General features: G+C 38.9%; 1 protein-coding gene across 1 annotated transcript in view; it reads right to left on the bottom strand.

Moving 5' to 3' along the window:
* The window catches only part of LOC128692680 (uncharacterized), a 65,606-nt gene that overhangs the window by 32,426 nt on the left and 12,762 nt on the right, over positions 1-20,418 (bottom strand). The window contains exons 8-16 of the mRNA XM_070090116.1: positions 19,247-20,213; positions 11,812-11,826; positions 11,378-11,429; positions 7,916-8,079; positions 7,015-7,251; positions 5,609-5,812; positions 4,529-4,740; positions 3,918-4,109; positions 913-1,063 (exon numbers count right to left, since the gene is read on the bottom strand). Coding sequence (XP_069946217.1) covers positions 913-1,063; positions 3,918-4,109; positions 4,529-4,740; positions 5,609-5,812; positions 7,015-7,251; positions 7,916-8,079; positions 11,378-11,429; positions 11,812-11,826; positions 19,247-20,213 — 2,194 coding nt within the window. The remainder of the gene's footprint in view (positions 1-912; positions 1,064-3,917; positions 4,110-4,528; positions 4,741-5,608; positions 5,813-7,014; positions 7,252-7,915; positions 8,080-11,377; positions 11,430-11,811; positions 11,827-19,246; positions 20,214-20,418) is intronic.

Here is a 20,418-nt window from a genome sequence, read left to right as displayed (position 1 = left end):
CGGTTTCCCTGAATCCCTTCATAAATGTTACTTTGCTCACACTCCAACAGCACGTCAAGTATTAAAAACCATTTGTCTCCATTCACTCCTATCAAACACGCTCACGCATGCCTGCTGGAAGTCCAAGCCCCTCGCACACAAAACCTCCTTTACCCCCTCCCTCCAACCCTTCCTAGGCCGACCCCTACCCCACCTTCCTTCCACTACAGACTGATACACTCTTGAAGTCATTCTGTTTCGCTCCATTCTCTCTACATGTCCGAACCACCTCAACAACCCTTCCTCAGCCCTCTGGACAACAGTTTTGGTAATCCCGCACCTCCTCCTAACTTCCAAACTACGAATTCTCTGCATTATATTCACACCACACATTGCCCTCAGACATGACATCTCCACTGCCTCCAGCCTTCTCCTCGCTGCAACATTCATCACCCACGCTTCACACCCATATAAGAGCGTTGGTAAAACTATACTCTCATACATTCCCCTCTTTGCCTCCAAGGACAAAGTTCTTTGTTTCCAAAGACTCCTAAGTGCACCACTCACTCTTTTTCCCTCATCAATTCTATGATTCACCTCATCTTTCATAGACCCATCCGCTGACACGTCCACTCCCAAATATCTGAATACGTTCACCTCCTCCATACTCTCTCCCTCCAATCTGATATTCAATCTTTCATCACCTAATCTTTTTGTTATCCTCATAACCTTACTCTTTCCTGTATTCACCTTTAATTTTCTTCTTTTGCACACCCTACCAAATTCATCCACCAATCTCTGCAACTTCTCTTCAGAATCTCCCAAGAGCACAATATAATCTAACTATTGCTTGATGTTTCAATCCACAAAAGATTCTTTACCAGTCATACTTGCCACTCGAGCAAATTTTATACAGTACTGGTATGTACTAACCAAACTTGGAACAAGAGCGTATGCAGACTCTTTCACTGGATATTGTAGGAACTGCTTCATGTTTTCGTATTCTCTTATTGACATAGTTGACAGTCCCACCTTTAGTAGGGAACATCATGTAGAGACAATCATTATCAGTAAAGCTTAGATCCTGAAAAACAAATGAAACCAAAAATATATTTTGAGTACACTAGTGATTTTAAACAACACTAAAAATTATAAAAAATTTTGAAGCAGTCTACTGTAAACCTTAATAGTGTATATGCCACGAAGGCGAGGCAGAAAACCAGTTGGATATTGGTATCCATATTTCACTAACGTAGATTCTTCAACAGCCCCACAGACTGTAATATATTTTTCTGAACACTTCAAAACTTCTCTAGTTCCTTATCATTAGTGTTACATCTTCTACTCCTCTTCCTCCTTGTGCGCGTGCGTGCGTGAGCATGTGCGTGTGTGTATAGACTGTTCAGTGTCATGATGTATGGACTGAACTGTTGATGAAAGTTGTACTGAATTGTGACTCCTTGATAGGCTTGTGAATTCTGCATGTATGTTTGTTAAGTCAGTCAGCATGTCACTGTTTTAGCTTTTGTGCACATGTTCAAGCCTTCCTACACAAGAGACCGGTTCAAAAACTTGAGATTCAGTTAGGAATAACAGGGAACATATTCCAGTGGATCTAGGTAGTAGGTTGGTAGACAGCAACCACCCAGGGAGGTACTACTGTCCTGCCAAGTGAGTGTAAAACGAAAGCCTGTAATTGTTTTACATGATGGTAGGATTGCTGGTGTCCTTTTTTCTGTCTCATGAACATGCAAGATTTCAGGTACGTCTTGCTACTTCTACTTACACTTAGGTCACACTACACATACATGTACAAGCACATATATACACACCCCTCTGGGTTTTCTTCTATTTTCTTTCTAGTTCTTATTCTTGTTTATTTCCTCTTATCTCCATGGGGAAGTGGAACAGAATTCTTCCTCCGTAAGCCATGCGTGTTGTAAGAGGCAACTAAAATGCCGGGAGCAAGGGGCTAGTAACCTCTTCTCCTGTATATATTACTAAATGTAAAAGGAGAAACTTTCGTTTTTCCTTTTGGGCCACCCCGCCTCGGTGGGATACGGCCGGTGTGTTGAAAGAAAGAAAGAAACATGCAAGATTTCAGGTACGTCTTGCTACTTCTACTTACACTTAGGTCACACTACACATACATGTACAAGCATATATATACACACCCCTCTGGGTTTTCTTCTATTTTCTTTCTAGTTCTTGTTCTTGTTTATTTCCTTTTATCTCCATGGGGAAGTGGAACAGAATTCTTCCTCCGTAAGCCATGAGTGTTGTAAGAGGCGACTAAAATGCCAGGAGCAAGGGGCTAGTAACCCCTTCTCCCGTATAAATTACTAAATTTAAAAAGAGAAACTTTCGTTTTTCTTTTTGGGCCACCCTGCCTTGGTGGGATACGGCTGGTTTGTTGAAAAAAAAAAATATTCCAGTGGATTAAAGAGCATCTTAGGGAAAGGAAGCAAAGAGTGATTGTCAGGAAAAAAGACATCAGAATGGGAAAGAGGAACTAACAGAGTTCTGCAAGAATCAGTATTGGACTAGTAGTTACTGGTTTAAGTGAATGAAACCAAGATGGGATTGATTCAGATATATCTGTCTGCTGATGATATAAAACTAATGAGGAGAATAAAAGCAAAGGAGGACAAAGAAAGGCTCCTAAAGGGATATGGACAAATTGCAAGAGTGGTCAGGTAAGTGGCTGCTTGAATTCAACCCCATTAAATGCAAGATCATGAAGACTGGGGAAGGAGCAAGACTGGAAATGGGATACAGACTCGGGTACAGGGGCTGCAGACTTCACTCAAAGAGAAAGGCCTAGGGGTAATCATAGTGCCCAGTAAAATGCCAGAGGCTCGCATAAGCTGAATCTTTACAGTCAAAGCTCATCTGGCAAATCTAAGAGTAGCTTTTAGGAATCTCAGCAAGAAGTCATTCCAGGCCTTTATACAACACATGTTAGGCTCATCCTGGAGTATGCAGCACCAGTATGGAATGTGCACAAAAAAAAAGTTAAGAAATGGGAGAAAGTGCAGAACTATGAAACAAGGCTTGTTCCTGAGCTGAGGGGTATGAGCTAAGACAAAAACCAAAGAGAACTGGACTTGATGACACAAGAGGACAGAAGAACCAGAGAGGACATAAGAACATACAAAATACTGGGAATTGATAAGGTAGACAGGATAGGCTGTGTAAGAGGCAAGAAATGAGAAGTTGGGGACACTGTTGGAAGTTAAAGTCATAGATGAACCACAGGGATGTTAGGAAGTATTTTTTCAGTCTCAGAGTGGTCAGGAAATGGGATGATTTTGGTGTGGAAGTGGTGGAGGCAGACTCTAAACATAGTTTAAGATCAAATATGCTAAGCCCCATGGGCTAAGAGGAACAAATCCAGAGTGGCAGGTTAAGAGACAGGGCTGGGATCTGAGAATCAATCCCAGCAACCACAAATAAGTGAGGTATTTTACAGTTTGACTGCAAATTTGCCTCTTTTGCATCTACACTTACAGTACATGGTAAAAGCACATTTCTCTGGAATACAATGTGCATAGTAAAACTGTTAGGTAACCCTAACAGTTTCACCAGCACATTGTAACATGTCAGCAGGAAGCAAGAAACATTTACAATATTGACTATAGTATGAATATTCTTTGATCATTGTAAAATAGTTATAAGGACATACATAAGGGCCTCAATTTTTTGCACTGGTCACAGAATAATCACCACACCATCATGCTGAAAATGGCACTAAAATAAATAAATACATAAATAAATATACAAATAAAATGTGTGTATGTGCTTACATGTATGCATATATGTGCTTGTGTGCACATGTGCACATGCATGTGTGCATGCATGCATGTATGCATGCATGCATGTGTGTATTTATTACACACAAAATCACACATACACATAAGACAAGCAAAATTACTTACATATCCTGTATCTTTAGAAATTCTGTTTCTCACAAAACTGATAGTTGAGATTCCATTTTCATTGTAACCACTCTCATTCCTGATGCCTTGTGCAGGATCAACACTAGGAGGCGCATATGAGTGACACCAAGCATCAAACATGAAGTAACGACCCGAACGCTCTACCCATCCTATCACTGCATCGGTCAACGTCTGTTAAATAAAAACTGGTTTTAGTATTAATTATAGGTTCCTGGGTAGTTACTGGTAGAGCATCTGTGCATGTGTGATACATGAGTCTTTGAACACAAAGATAACAATGGTAAGGCCCATGGTATCTCTTTGGTGTTCTAGACTTGATTTGAATGAAATAACAAGTTTCTCTTCTCCTTCCCCATTTTCCTCCCTTTCTTTTTTTCTCTCTCTCTCTTCAATAGTAAAAATTGGCCTGTTCTGCAGTGTTCTTTACTGGTGCATTTTTAATATTCTTTGGTGGCCAGAATCATCAAAAAAAATCATCACACATCAAGAACCCGGCCACAATTAATTTGGATAAACAGGTGTTCATATTATATACATCTCTTATGTAGGTAATATTAAAAACAACATGCAGTAGCTTAAAATATACTGACCATTCTAGTATTGTCCGAAAAACCAATACCAGTCCAACGGTCGTTATGCGACGTCTGGATTGTAAATTTGATATCGTCTGTTGCCTCAAAATATTCCCATTTGGCATAGTACTCACAATCTATACCAGGTTTACAATTTCCTGGGTATTTCCAGTGGTTGCCACACCAGTTAATTTCATCCTTATTTGCCGAAGATGCGACAGATATTTTTTCTGTAAATTTAAAGCAAATAATAATATTGATTTTTTGCAAAGTACTTCAATACATTTACAATTAAAAAAATCTGTAGTGAATAAGAAATATAAGTAGGTACAGTATTCATACAGTATCCATTTTCACGAAGGCAGGTGACCTACAGAAGAGTACATTCAGTGTTACTTGTACACTAGATGTGTTTCCTAAAGGGCACTGATCCTCTGATTCAATGATGCCCTATTGAGCATCCTCCTCCTCACTCAATTAATGATGCATAAGCATTGCCTTGAAAATACTCTGCAATATTATGGGATTTCCAGGTGATCAATGTAATGCCATCCAATTTTGTATGGACGATGCATCACATGGAAATAAATATTGAGCAAGTGATTTCCTGTACCCGAAATTCAACTTCAGCTAACTGCTATACCTGAATCCATTCAGCATGCCAAATCTCAAAGATCAGTTGTTATCCCTCACTCTGATCTAGCATGCTCACATATATCAACTGGATTCTTTAGTGTCTTTGGTGTCAGTCAAGTAATGAGTTACTTGACTGACACCCTCCTTCTAACCCTTCCTCAAACATCAAAAACCCCTTCCATCAATTGTCAAATTTAGACACCCTCTTAATCAACCTATTTTACTTTATCTTTTCTACATATCCAAACTACTTCAATAATCCTAAAACCCTGACCCAGTTAATATCTTCATTCGACTTATGCTGTCATTATATACTTCGTCTATAAAATAATTCAGAATTATACTGTATTTTAGCATCTCTTCCTTATCTCTGGAGGGAGAGAACAAGCACTTAAAATTTCTACTAATACTCAGTGTTATAAAATCTTCAAAATTAAAAATATTTAATATTTAAAAACTTACCTAAGAAGTTCATTGAGACTACACCTCTTTGGCCTTTCTTGCCATGGTACTTTATTTCGTCGGGTCGATAGAAATCCGGTACACTGGCAGAGCCTGACTCCAAGCCAGAGGTGGGAGAGTGAACATACATTCCTGCCTCTTGTCCTCGAGCCCAGATGACATGCATGAGAGAGTTTGTAATGCTGTGGTCAGTTGGATGGGAGGCTGTGGAAACAATATCTTAATTATTGCTTTGATATCTTACTTCATATAATTTTTTTAAACATACTGGCCATCTTCCACTGAGGCAGGGGGACCTGAGAAAGAAGAAACACTTTTACCGCCATTCATTCAATCACCAACTTTTACCGCCATTCATTCAATCACCATCTTCCCAGAAGCATGCTACATTACAGGTCAGATGACCCTCTGAACTACAACATCCCCACCTCTCCTTCAGAGTGCAGGCACTGTACTTCCTACTTGCAGGACTCAAAGTCCAACTACCTAGTTCCCCTGAATCCTTTCACATATAATATCTTATCGTTAATGTTTATTAAAGAGGCTGAAGATTCCTTCGCTCTGCAAAAGGAAAATACAGGTACTTCTCTGTTACAGACTGACATCCTATACAAATTTCTCTGTTACAGACCGAGATGCTGCACAAACTTCTCTGTTACAGACTGACATACTGCACAAACTTCTCTGTTACAGACTGACATACTGCACAAACAACTAACACAAACTAAGAAATACTTATGCATTCTAAAATTACTAGGAATAAGTGTCTCTCTCAAGAAAAAAACAGACAGTCTTAATTTATATCAACACTCAGTATCATCTCTAATGTAACACTGTTAATATCAGGTATTAAACTTAGATAAAGCCACTGCTAAATTGTGAAGGACTGAACCTACCAACCTTATGTGCATGAAGCAGACACATTACAGCTTCTCCATCAAACTTTAAACTGTTGCTAATGAGAGGCATTCTGAAGTTATCACTCAGAAACAACGGATGAAGAGAAATAACAAATAAATCCAACCCTCAAAGGTAGCCCCTTTTTTCAAGGACAATTAATAATAATAAAGTATTTTCATCTAGAAAATCTAAACACAGTACAGTGGTACCTCGGGATACGAACAGCTCAAAACTCGAACAATTATGTAAGTGCTTTTGCAAGTGTATTTTTGGGGGTCTGAAATGGATTAATCTAATTTATATTATTCCTTGTGTGAACAAATTCATTCGGTATCAGCACTCAAACAGCCTTCTGGTATGAAATAAGTTCGTATCCCGAGGTACCACTGTAATTTGCAACTCGCTGTGCACAGGACAATGGTTGCAATTTATAAAGCAAATTTAACATAAAAGAAAATTACTAAAACAAAATGTAAGACTGCAAAGAATTAACAAAACCTTCTTACCTTCAAGTTTCCTCCTGAACAATATTGTCGTTACCCCATCAGCCTCCCAACCCAGCGCTGCAGTGAGCGAACTGTCACCACCCCAGTAACTATCCACCTTTGGAGTGGAGCGGTCACGGGTGTAATAATCATCAATACGGTAATGATGTCCAACCGCAGAGCCAATAACAATATCTGTGCAGTCCATAGCATGAAAATCACCTTTAGGTACATAAGGTGAATCACCACTCAAAGGCTCTGAAAAAAAAAAAAAACATGAATGGGTGATATCATTATATGCAGCCTCCTTTATAAGTAACTACTCATAGTCTTTCTAGTGATAGTGATGAAATACACAGTATACCCATGTAAATAAGATAAAAAGAACATACTGTATATTCATTCAAAGAAAATTACAGAAGTTGTAATGAAACATGAAACTGTATGTTGTATATTTCTTTTATGTTACTGTATTTAGCATATGCACAGTAGCACAGCCAGATTGCACTCTAGTGGTGGCTAAAGTCAGGATTTCAATTTTGGGGCTTAAATATCATAAGATGCTGAAAAAAATAAAAAAAAAATCATCTTTAGAAATGTATGATTCTTCAATACATATATGAAATTTCTTAAATTGTCATGCTTTTGTGTCACTGTTCAGTATAATAGTGAAAATTAACCATTAGTTGAAAACAAAGATATTTAAAGCAACCCCCCTATGGCTGGATCATTATATATACAGGAATCACTATACGTATATACAATGTTTGCAATCGCATTATTACGATTTCATAAGTCAAAATAGACTGACTTTCCAGATGTGTGTGAACATAAATACAATTATTTTATCCAAATAACTAAACATGAGTAGAATCTGTAGACTGGCTAAGGCATGCTTATACTGAAGCACAGATATACTAACCAGGCTCAGCTTCAGCCTCTGGCTCTGGTTCTGCCTTTGCATTTGGCTCGGCCGTTGTTTCTGCTTCTGCCTCTGGCTCAGCATGAGCTTCATCTTTCATTACAGCACCTGCTGTTCCATTTTTCTCTGCAGCTTTCAGAAGTGGAACAGCAAACCGCTTTTTCCTGAATTAACAAAAGAAATGTTTATTTAAAAGAATATTAAACAAGGGTCACAGCACAGAAACAGAATTTCAAAAATTAGTGTTTCATTCACAAGGGAATGGGATGTAATAAGATTTGATCCACAGAAGAGAGTAGCTTCAATTCCTTAGATCAAGAGCCCTTCAACAGTATCAAGGAACCCCCACTTGAAGGGGCAGCTACAGAGACAATGTGAAAAGTGAACAACAAATTGAATACAGTCGAACCCCAAATATAGGCCGTAATCTGTTCCAGACGGTCAGCCTAAATTCGAAAAGGCCTAAATTTGAAGCAATATTTCCCATAAGAATTAATATAAATACAATAATCCATTCCAGACACCCAAAAATATTAACAAAAAATACATTTTTTAAAGATTAATTATAGTTTTACATACACAAAACAATGAGAACTAAATAAAATAAATAAGTGAACATTTAAATCACTATTATGTACCTTTATTGAAGACTTGTTGGCTTATGGATGACAGGAAGGAGGAGAGGGGAGGACTGATTATTGTTTGGAAGAGGAATCCCCCTCCATAAGAACCTCAGGTATCAAAGCCCTCTCTGGGGTTATGTCCCTCCCTGCCTGCTACACTCCCTGCATGCCTTCCATACTCCCTGTTTCCTTGCTACACTCACTGCATGCCTTCCATACTCCCTGTTTCCCTGCTACACTCCCTGCATGCCTTCCATACTCCCTGTTTCCCTGCTACACTCCCTGCATGCCTTCCATACTCCCTGTTTCCCTGCTACACTCCCTACATGCCTTCCATACTCCCTGTTTCCCTGCTACACTCCCTGCATGCCTTCCATACTCCCTGTTTCCTTGCTACACTCACTGCATGCCTTCCATACTCCCTGTTTCCCTCCTACACTCCCTACATGCCTTCCATACTCCCTGTTTCCCTGCTACACTCCCTGCATGCCTTCCATACTCCCTGTTTCCTTGCTACACTCACTGCATGCCTTCCATACTCCCTGTTTCCCTGCTACACTCCCTACATGCCTTCCATACTCCCTGTTTCCCTCCTACACTCCCTACATGCCTTCCATACTCCCTGTTTCCCTGCTACACTCCCTGCATGCCTTCCATACTCCCTGTTTCCTTGCTACACTCACTGCATGCCTTCCATACTCCCTGTTTCCCTCCTACACTCCCTACATGCCTTCCATACTCCCTGTTTCCCTGCTACACTCCCTGCATGCCTTCCATACTCCCTGTTTCCCTGCTACACTCCCTGCATGCCTTCCATACTCCCTGTTTCCTTGCTACACTCCCTGCATGCCTTCCATACTCCCTGTTTCCCTCCTACACTCCCTACATGCCTTCCATACTCCCTGTTTCCCTGCTACACTCCCTGCATGCCTTCCATACTCCCTGTTTCCTTGCTACACTCCCTGCATGCCTTCCATACTCCCTGTTTCCCTCCTACACTCCCTACATGCCTTCCATACTCCCTGTTTCCCTGCTACACTCCCTGCATGCCTTCCATACTCCCTGTTTCCCTGCTACACTCCCTGCATGCCTTCCATACTCCCTGTTTCCCTGCTACACTCCCTACATGCCTTCCATACTCCGTTTCCTTGCTACACTCACTGCATGCCTTCCATACTCCCTGTTTCCCTGCTACACTCCCTGCATGCCTTCCATACTCCCTGTTTCCCTGCTACACTCCCTACATGCCTGCCATACTCCCTGTTTCCCTGCTACACTCCCTGCATGCCTTCCATACTCCCTGTTTCCCTGCTACACTCCCTGCATGCCTTCCATACTCCCTGTTTCCCTGCTACACTCACTGCATGCCTTCCATACTCCCTGTTTCCCTGCTACACTCCCTGCATGCCTTCCATACTCCCTGTTTCCCTGCTACACTCCCTGCATGCCTTCCATACTCCCTGTTTCCCTGCTACACTCCCTGCATGCCTTCCATACTCCCTGTTTCCCTGCTACACTCCCTGCATGCCTTCCATACTCCCTGTTTCCCTGCTACACTCCCTGCATGCCTTCCATACTCCCTGTTTCCCTGCTACACTCCCTGCATGCCTTCCATACTCCCTGTTTCCCTGCTACACTCCCTGCATGCCTTCCATACTCCCTGTTTCCCTGCTACACTCACTGCATGCCTTCCATACTCCCTGTTTCCCTGCTACACTCCCTGCATGCCTTCCATACTCCCTGTTTCCCTGCTACACTCCCTGCATGCCTTCCATACTCCCTGTTTCCCTGCTACACTCCCTGCATGCCTTCCATACTCCCTGTTTCCCTGCTACACTCACTGCATGCCTTCCATACTCCCTGTTTCCCTGCTACACTCCCTGCATGCCTTCCATACTCCCTGTTTCCCTGCTACACTCACTGCATGCCTTCCATACTCCCTGTTTCCCTGCTACACTCCCTGCATGCCTTCCATACTCCCTGTTTCCCTGCTACACTCCCTGCATGCCTGCCATACTCCCTGTTTCCCTGCTACACTCCCTGCATGCATGCCTGGCAACTTTTAGCACTTGAACACCACTCATATTTTTCAGTAACTTCTTTCTTAAATTCTATCATGTTTCTCACTTTATTTACCAAACGGCTGACACTCTGAACTTTCTTTGGGCCCATGGTGGCTTATTTCACAGTCGCACTTAAGTGGAGTATAAGGTCATTCACTGAGACACAGTGAGGCTGACTCACCTATGCAGCAGTGTCCCGGAGGTAGGCGGGCTGATTTACAAGGAACTGGCCAAAATATGGAGCAAAGTTTCGGCGCAAAAACCGACCTAAATACAAACCTGCCGATAAACGCAGTGGCCTATATTTGGGGTTCCACTGTAAGAGTATTTCTTTTTTACTTCTTTGGCCTAGTTTAAATACTAATGTATTACAGCCTCTCATATAGACTAAATGACAATTTTTTTTAACATACATAAATTTTAATGATTACTGTCTCGGAATCCATGCATAAAATATATGGAAATCTCATACAAAGGCTTCGGGTAATTACTGAAAGTAAGTCGAACGTGAATATATGCTGAATAAATTAGTAAATAAATAACTAGTCACTTAATTAGTAAATAAACAAATAATTACTGTAGCTATCTAAATACCAGTAATGAAAAAGTAAATAAATGAATACAAGTTACAGATTTGCCACCTTCACACTAGGTAACTATCTGAATTTTCATCTCTAGAATAATTGCTTTTATACCATCGTAAAGTTGAAATATCACAAGTCAAATCATTTTAAGTCAAGGAGCACCAGTATACAGTTATGTGAGTAAAATTTTACCTGGAGAGGGTGTCCCGTTTTCCTCTGGGCACCAGAAGGCCAGTAACACGATCTGGCGACATTAATAAAAAATTAAACCCTGATATGCAGATTACTACTAACTAATTATTTGTGTTTGGCAAGACCTGACAGTATAATCTGTGCAATACTGTAGTTATACACATTATTATTTTATTCATAAGAATGTAGATATATGAAGATTTAACTTTTTTGTGCTATACTGTATTTAACACAAAGCATTACTTTATATGTTCAAGATCTTTAATATAATACAGCATACAAACATTCAAGCAACCAAGAAAAAATAAATAATAATTAAACAGAGTAAACATAAGTCAAACTACAAAATATTCATGCTGGTGAAGATATATACATGTACATATAAGAATTATATTTCAATATATCCACTGACAGAACATGCAGTCAATATTTACCTGAGTCAACATCGTCTGAAGAAGAATATGAAATAAAAAAAAAAAAAAAGAATATGACTAAAGGAAAACTAATATTCTGTGCATAGAAAATACATCACACATCCAACTTAGAGAATGTGATTGTGAAAACACTAAATATATGGCATCATTTAAACTTCTGTTCTACTGACTCTTTAAGCAAATAAAAATATTAATTTCACCCAAGTTAAATTGTTATCCTCACTAATGCTAAAATCTTTATCCCATCAAATAGGCAGAAATCAAACTTGCTCAGGTTGCAAGAAGTCAGTAGAACTCAAGTGCCTTAGTGCATATATTAAATAGAGTCAATACAATGTGCAAGTTATACTAATAATCTACATGCAATAAGTAATTACTATAAAAAAATTAAAGGAGAATCATGCCTACAATGCATGCTCCATGCTTTCCAAAAGTAATTCTTACAGATTTAAACCTATCTATCTAAACCACTCATGACATCCATGGTTTACATATTAAATTATTACATATCTGTAATGCCCTTTTCATACTAAATAGTGGATAAGATTAATACTGTATAACAACAGCCCCTCATTTATGCCACATTAACTGAAAATAAATAAAAAAACAGTAGTATTGATATTATATATAGAGATAACTTTAAATTCTTAAATGAGGTATAATTCTACATCTGGATCAGAAAATAAAATACAGCCTCTCCTCACTTAATAACAGAGTTCCATTTCTAAAACCACATCGGTAAATGAAGTCATCGCTCAGTGAGGAGCATATTATAATGGTAGTGGGTTTGTGACAACCATCTTTGATATTGTTTTAATGTCACCTTTGCACCATTTATAACATTTATGGTATATTTTTGAATGTTTATACAGTAGTGTACTGTATATTGTAATAAACAGAATAGAGGGAATGAGCTCTAATATACATTATTTAGGTATGCATACTGGTCAGAGAGCCCATCATAAGTCTGAGTTGTTGGTAAACGAGTATGTCGCTAAGTGAGGAGAGGCTGTACACAGTCAGAGGTTTACAAATACCACAAATTACTCACTAATCAGCAAGAGGAACTTAGGCACAAACTTTTGTTTTACAACTACTGAGTGGTAGTACACACATGTGAAACCACCACCCATGTATGATTATTTTCAATACAAAGAATTCATTTACAGGTTGAAAGGTCAGAAACATGATTCATTCATAAGTTGTGGGGTCCACCTGTAACTGTTCTTGCAGCTCTTAAAATGATTAATCACATGAACCATTTAATCTTCCAAGGTTCCCTCTCACAAAACAAGTTTTCAAACGTTACACCTACATAACCAAACAGTTTGATAGTACATGCTCTATAACACAGCCGGGCTGTGGCTTGTACGTTGGTTTGTGTGCAGCCAGCAGTAACAGCCTGGTTGATCAGGCTCTGATCCACCAGGAGGCCTGGTCACAGACCGGGCTGTGGGGGCGTTGACCCCCAGAACTCTCTCCAGGTAAACTCCAGGTAAACACTACACTTACTGCACAGGTAAAAAATTCATGGTTTGTAAAAATGGGATATCACAACACCCTCCATAATCTGAGGAAGAATTGTTGACAAAAGCTTTTCATGGTAACTAAAGACTTTTTATCAGTGTCGAGGAAAAAACAGGAAAAATGTAATGATTATTGTCGATGTCAAAGACAGAAGAACTGAGTGTAAAATAACACAATACAATACAAATATAAAAATTAAAATAAGGAATACAAGATCTTAAAAATCAAAAGTACAATTTTACATTCATTGTTTAAAATACTGTACACAAAACTATTTTATAAATTACACCATTAAAATCATCACATAACTTTACTGTATCCATAAACTGACACACAATACACATTATGCTTTAACTGCTGCTCAAGACCTCAAGTATGAAATATGACTCACAAAATCATACTAACACGACTGCAAACAAACCACAGAACGAATGGGGTTTGAACCCACAGCAAGTGAGTGGCTAACACACTGGCCTGGAGTTTTATGACTTACTTGCCATGAGTTCAAACTCCAACCGTTCTGTGGTTTGTATGAAATATGGACTGGAAATACCGTACATATTTCTTATTATGTATACCAGGCAAGTTATCTTTGTAGTTGTTGGAAAGAGGTAAAGTTTCTCAAATGTACAGCTTTATACTGTAACTTGATATTGTTGCCATCATTCAATTTTTAATACCGTACTCTATAAAAACAAAAACAAACTGTAATATTCAAGCTCTTTCGTGCATTAACAAACATACTCAGAAAAATTGTTCACCCAAAGATGTAAGCAAACTTATGACAGTGCTCAGGTATTTCTGTTCTGTTATTTTTTCACTGTGGTACATTTTTAGAATTGAAGTCACTTGTTTTATTTTGAAATTTGTTCTCCCCTGGAAAAATTCCAGTGCACACCCACTGACTGGACCCCAAGGTTATGTTGGCTAAGCAAATTACGTTAGTAAAGAGATATTTTCGCACTTCTGTCACCCATTTTGTAATAGAAATAACCACAGTATTGTATTATAGTTTCACCAAATGCTTTAACTTCACAATTTAACAAATAGTTTATGAATGTAGACAAATCTATCCTGTGGGCAGTACATTAGTCAAAAGGTTAGACACCCAGTGAGACAGAATACAGCTAAATTACTCTTTTGTTAAGCAAGTTACAACAGTAAAATTCTGCTTAAACCAGGAAAATCTAGGGCCTTTTTCCTAGAATTTTTAGTAATACAATAGTATGTCATTAAGGATGAAATGCAATAAACCCTCTATGTAATGGTCCTCTATAACGGACTTCAGAAATATGGAACAAAATCTGCTGTCAGTCAATTTGGAAACAATGGACAACATCTGCTGGTTACAGAATTGTCCATTGTTATACTCACAGCACAACAATCTCTTCTCAATCAACTACAACTGCCATTACCAGCCACCTATTTCCTATTAGTCTTTTATATGAGGGAGTTTTCTCTAAATTTTTGGATTTTTTCACATTCATGTACATAATAATATACATATAAGGCATTAAGAATGTCTTGGCTCTCTTTCTCTCTCTATAATATAAATATATATACATGTGTGTGTGTGTGTGTGTGTGTATATATATATATATATATATATATATATATATATATATATATATATATATATATATATATATATATATATATATATATATATATATATATATATATATATATATATATATATATATATATATATATATATATATATATATATATATATATATATATATATATATATATATATATATATATATATATATATATATATATATATATATATATATATATATATATATATATATATAATATATATATATATATATATATATATATATATATATATATATATATATATATATATATATATATATATATATATATATATATATATATATATATATATATATATATATATATATATATATATATATATATATATATATATATATATATATATATATATATATATATATATATATATATATATATATATATATATATATATATATATATATATATATACATATATTTTTTTTTTTATCACACTGGCCGATTCCCACCAAGGCAGGGTGGCCCGAAAAAGAAAAACTTTCACCATCATTCACTCCATCACTGTCTTGCCAGAAGGGTGCTTTACACTACAGTTTTTAAACTGCAACATTAACACCCCTCCTTCAGAGTGCAGGCACTGTACTTCCCATCTCCAGGACTCAAGTCCGGCCTGCCAGTTTCCCTGAACCCCTTCATAAATGCTACTTTGCTCACACTCCAACAGCACGTCAAGTATTAAAAACCATTTGTCTCCATTCACTCCTATCAAACACGCTCACGCATGCCTGCTGGAAGTCCAAGCCCCTCGCACACAAAACCTCCTTTACCCCCTCCCTCCAACCTTTCCTAGGCCGACCCCTACCCTGCCTTCCTTCCACTACAGACTGATACACTCTTGAAGTCATTCTGTTTCGCTCCATTCTCTCTACATGTCCGAACCACCTCAACAACCCTTCCTCAGCCCTCTAGACAACAGTTTTGGTAATCCCGCACCTCCTCCTAACTTCCAAACTACGAATTCTCTGCACTATATTCACACCACACATTGCCCTCAGACATGACATCTCCACTGCCTCCAGCCTTCTTCTCGCTGCAACATTCATCACCCATGCTTCACACCCATATAAGAGCGTTGGTAAAACTATACTCTCATACATTCCCCTCTTTGCCTCCAAGGACAAAGTTCTTTGTCTCCACAGACTCCTAAGTGCACCACTCACTCTTTTCCCCTCATCAATTCTATGATTCACCTCATCTTTCATAGACCCATCCGCTGACACGTCCACTCCCAAATATCTGAATACATTCACCTCCTCCATACTCTCTCCCTCCAATCTGATATTCAATCTTTCATCACCTAATCTTTTTGTTATCCTCATAACCTTACTCTTTCCTGTATTCACCTTTAATTTTCTTCTTTTGCACACCCTACCAAATTCATCCACCAATCTCTGCAACTTCTCTTCAGAATCTCCCAAGAGCACAGTGTCATCAGCAAAGAGCAGCTGTGACAACTCCCACTTTGTGTGTGATTCTTTATCTGTTAACTCCACGCCTCTTGCCAAGACCCTCGCATTTACTTCTCTTACAACCCCATCTATAAATATATTAAACAACCACGGTGACATCACACATCCTTGTCTAAGGCCTACTTTTACTGGGAAATAATTTCCCTCTTTCCTACATACTCTAACTTGAGCCTCACTATCCTCGTAAAAACTCTTCACTGCTTTCAGTAACCTACCTCCTACACCATACACTTGCAACATCTGCCACATTGCCCCCCTATCCACCCTGTCATACACCTTTTCCAAATCCATAAATGCCACAAAGACCTCTTTAGCCTTATCTAAATACTGTTCATTTATATGTTTCACTGTAAACACCTGGTCCACACACCCCCTACCTTTCCTAAAGCCTCCTTGTTCATCTGCTATCCTATTCTCCGTCTTACTCTTAATTCTTTCAATAATAACTCTACCATACACTTTACCAGGTATACTCAGCAGACTTATCCCCCTATAATTTTTGCACTCTCTTTTATCCCCTTTGCCTTTATACAAAGGAATTATGCATGCTCTCTGCCAATCCCTAGGTACCTTACCCTCTTCCATACATTTATTAAATAATTGCACCAACCACTCCAAAACTATATCCCCACCTGCTTTTAACATTTCTATCTTTATCCCATCAATCCCAGCTGCCTTACCCCCTTTCATTTTACCTACTGCCTCACGAACTTCCCCCACACTCACAACTGGCTCTTCCTCACTCCTACAAGATGTTATTCCTCCTTGTCCTATACACGAAATCACAGCTTCCCTATCTTCATCAACATTTAACAATTCCTCAAAATATTCCCTCCATCTTCCCAATACCTCTAACTCTCCATTTAATAACTCGCTTCTCCTATTTTTAACTGACAAATCCATTTGTTCTCTAGGCTTTCTTAACTTGTTAATCTCACTCCAAATTTTTTTCTTATTTTCAACAAAATTTGCTGATAACATCTCACCCACTCTCTGATTTGCTCTCTTTTTACATTGCTTCACCACTCTCTTAACCACTCTCTTTTTCTCCATATACTCTTCCCTCCTTGCATCACTTCTACTTTGTAAAAACTTCTCATATGCTAACTTTTTCTCCCTTACTACTCTCTTTACATCATCATTCCACCAATCGCTCCTCTTCCCTCCCACACCCACTTTCCTGTAACCACAAACTTCTGCTGAACACTCAACACTACATTTTTAAACCTACCCCATACTTCTTCGACCCCATTGCCTATGCTCTCATTAGCCCATCTATCCTCCAATAGCTTTTTATATCTTACCCTAACTGCCTCCTCTTTTAGTTTATAAACCTTCACCTCTCTCTTCCCTGATGCTTCTATTCTCCTTGTATCCCATCTACCTTTTACTCTCAGTGTAGCTACAACTAGAAAGTGATCTGATATATCTGTGGCCCCTCTATAAACATGTACATCCTGAAGTCTACTCAACAGTCTTTTATCTACCAATACATAATCCAACAAACTACTGTCATTTTGCCCTACATCATATCTTGTATACTTATTTATCCTCTTTTTCTTAAAATATGTATTACCTATAACTAAACCCCTTTCTATACAAAGTTCAATCAAAGGGCTCCCATTATCATTTACACCTGGCACCCCAAACTTACCTACCACACCCTCTCTAAAAGTTTCTCCTACTTTAGCATTCATGTCCCCTACCACAATCACTCTCTCACTTGGTTCAAAGGCTCCTATACATTCACTTAACATCTCCCAAAATCTCTCTCTCTCCTCTGCATTCCTCTCTTCTCCAGGTGCATACACGCTTATTATAACCCACTTCTCGCATCCAACCTTTACTTTAATCCACATAATTCTTGAATTTACACATTCATATTCTCTTTTCTCCTTCCATAACTGATCATTCAACATTACTGCTACCCCTTCCTTTGCTCTAACTCTCTCAGATACTCCAGATTTAATCCCATTTATTTCCCCCCACTGAAACTCCCCTACCCCCTTCAGCTTTGTTTCGCTTAGGGCCAGGACATCCAACTTCTTTTCATTCATAACATCAGCAATCATCTGTTTCTTGCCATCCGCACTACATCCACGCACATTTAAGCATCCCAGTTTATATATATATATATATATATATATATATATATATATATATATATATATATATATATATATATATATATATATATATATATATCATTGTTCCTCTAAATACCTGCTTATGTTTACCTCACCTAGACTGATTAAATCATATTACATATTAAGGTTTACGACATACCTACTTTCAGTGTCATTAAGGTCACAGTCTACTGTATATTATAATGTTTCGTACCATCAAGCATGCAGTAATAGGCTGGTGAAAGAGTTTCATGATGCGGGTCTTGGTAACATGGCCCCCAGCTGGAGCCTTCGGTCATATGACTGAGGCCTTCCACTGGCTTACTAGTCCACCCCCGTTAAAAATTCTGGTTATTCTTGTTCCTCAGGTGCTGTATTACCCCCAATAGGCTTAGTGGTTCCCAATGAATATAATAATAATTATACTACTACATTATGCTCAATGGTACAAAACTCACATGCAAGGCCAGGAGCTATGACTCAACCCCTGCAACCACAATTAGGTGAATACCTAATTACCCTATTTCTAGTGAACCATTTTGACCTAATATTCTCAAACATTCTACAATGAATGTCTGTGCAAAAATACATTGCAAAAGCAAGTGTCAACAGATTGTTTTGCACAAATGCACACAGAAAAAAATCACAATACTACATAAAAGTCCATTCATGACTAAGATTGCATGCAGTGTAACTCACTTTTTTTCTTCCTTCTAGTTATTGGAGATTCTGTAGTGGGCATCGTTGGTTGTGCTGCTGCAACGGTTGTAGTAGTGGTTATAGGAGCTTGAGTTGTAGTCGTTGTTGTGGTTGTCGGTGCTTGGGTTGTTGTTGTTGTGGTTGTTGTTGTAGGTGCTCTGGTGGTGGTCGCTGTGGTGGTTGTGGTTGTCGTAGGTGCTCGAGTGGTGGTTGTGGTTGTCGTAGGTGCTCGAGTGGTGGTTGTGGTTGTTGTAGGTGCTCGAGTGGTGGTTGTGGTTGTCGTTGGTGCTCGAGTGGTGGTTGTGGTTATCGTTGGTGCTCGAGTGGTGGTTGTGGTTGTCGTTGGTGCTCGAGTGGTGGTTGTGGTTGTCGTTGGTGCTCGAGTGGTGGTTGTGGTTGTCGTAGGTGCTCGAGTGGTGGTCGTGGTTGTCGTAGGTGCTTGAGTGGTGGTTGTGGTTGTCGTAGGTGCTCGAGTGGTGGTTGTAGTTGGTGCTAGAGTGGTCGTTGTCGCTTGAGTGGTGGTTGTGGTTGTGATTGTTGTTGTTGATGCTTGAGTCGTGGTTGTGGCGATGGTTGCAGGTGCTTGAGTCATAGCTGTTGCAGTTGTTTGACGATTATTTTTTTCAGTAGTTGTAGTTGTGAAGACAATGTTAGCGGCAGTGGGCGTTGTGACAGCTGTGGTAGTAGTGGCAGCAGTGGCAATGGCCAAGGTGGTGACAGCACCAATGGTTGGAGCAGTGGAGGTGGTGGCAGCAGCAGTGGTGGTGGTGGCAGCAGTGGCAATGGCCAAGGCAGTGATGTCAGCAGTGGTTGGAGCCATGGAGGTGGTGGTAGCAGCAGCAGTAGGGGTGATGGTAGCAGCAGAAGTAGTAGTGGTAGTAGTAACAGCAGTGGTGATGGTGTCTGATTTCATACCAGTTATAGTAGTAGTAGTTGTTATAGTTAATGTTGCTTGCTATGCTGATAATGATCAGATGTGTGGAAGTATAATATGATCGGTAGTGAAATGATGGAGATTTATATTGCAAAGTGATGGAGATTTATATAAGTAAGACTAGAGGTGATGGAGTCTTTATATTGCAAAGATAAATAGGAACAAATGGTTTCGAATGAACTTATGGTTCTTTTACAGTTCTGCATTGGGATCAATTGAAAATGAG

Source organism: Cherax quadricarinatus, chromosome 30 (genome assembly GCF_038502225.1).
Source record: "Cherax quadricarinatus isolate ZL_2023a chromosome 30, ASM3850222v1, whole genome shotgun sequence".
In the NCBI taxonomy this organism is placed as follows: domain Eukaryota; kingdom Metazoa; phylum Arthropoda; class Malacostraca; order Decapoda; family Parastacidae; genus Cherax; species Cherax quadricarinatus.
This window is presented reverse-complemented; position numbering and strand designations above follow the sequence as displayed.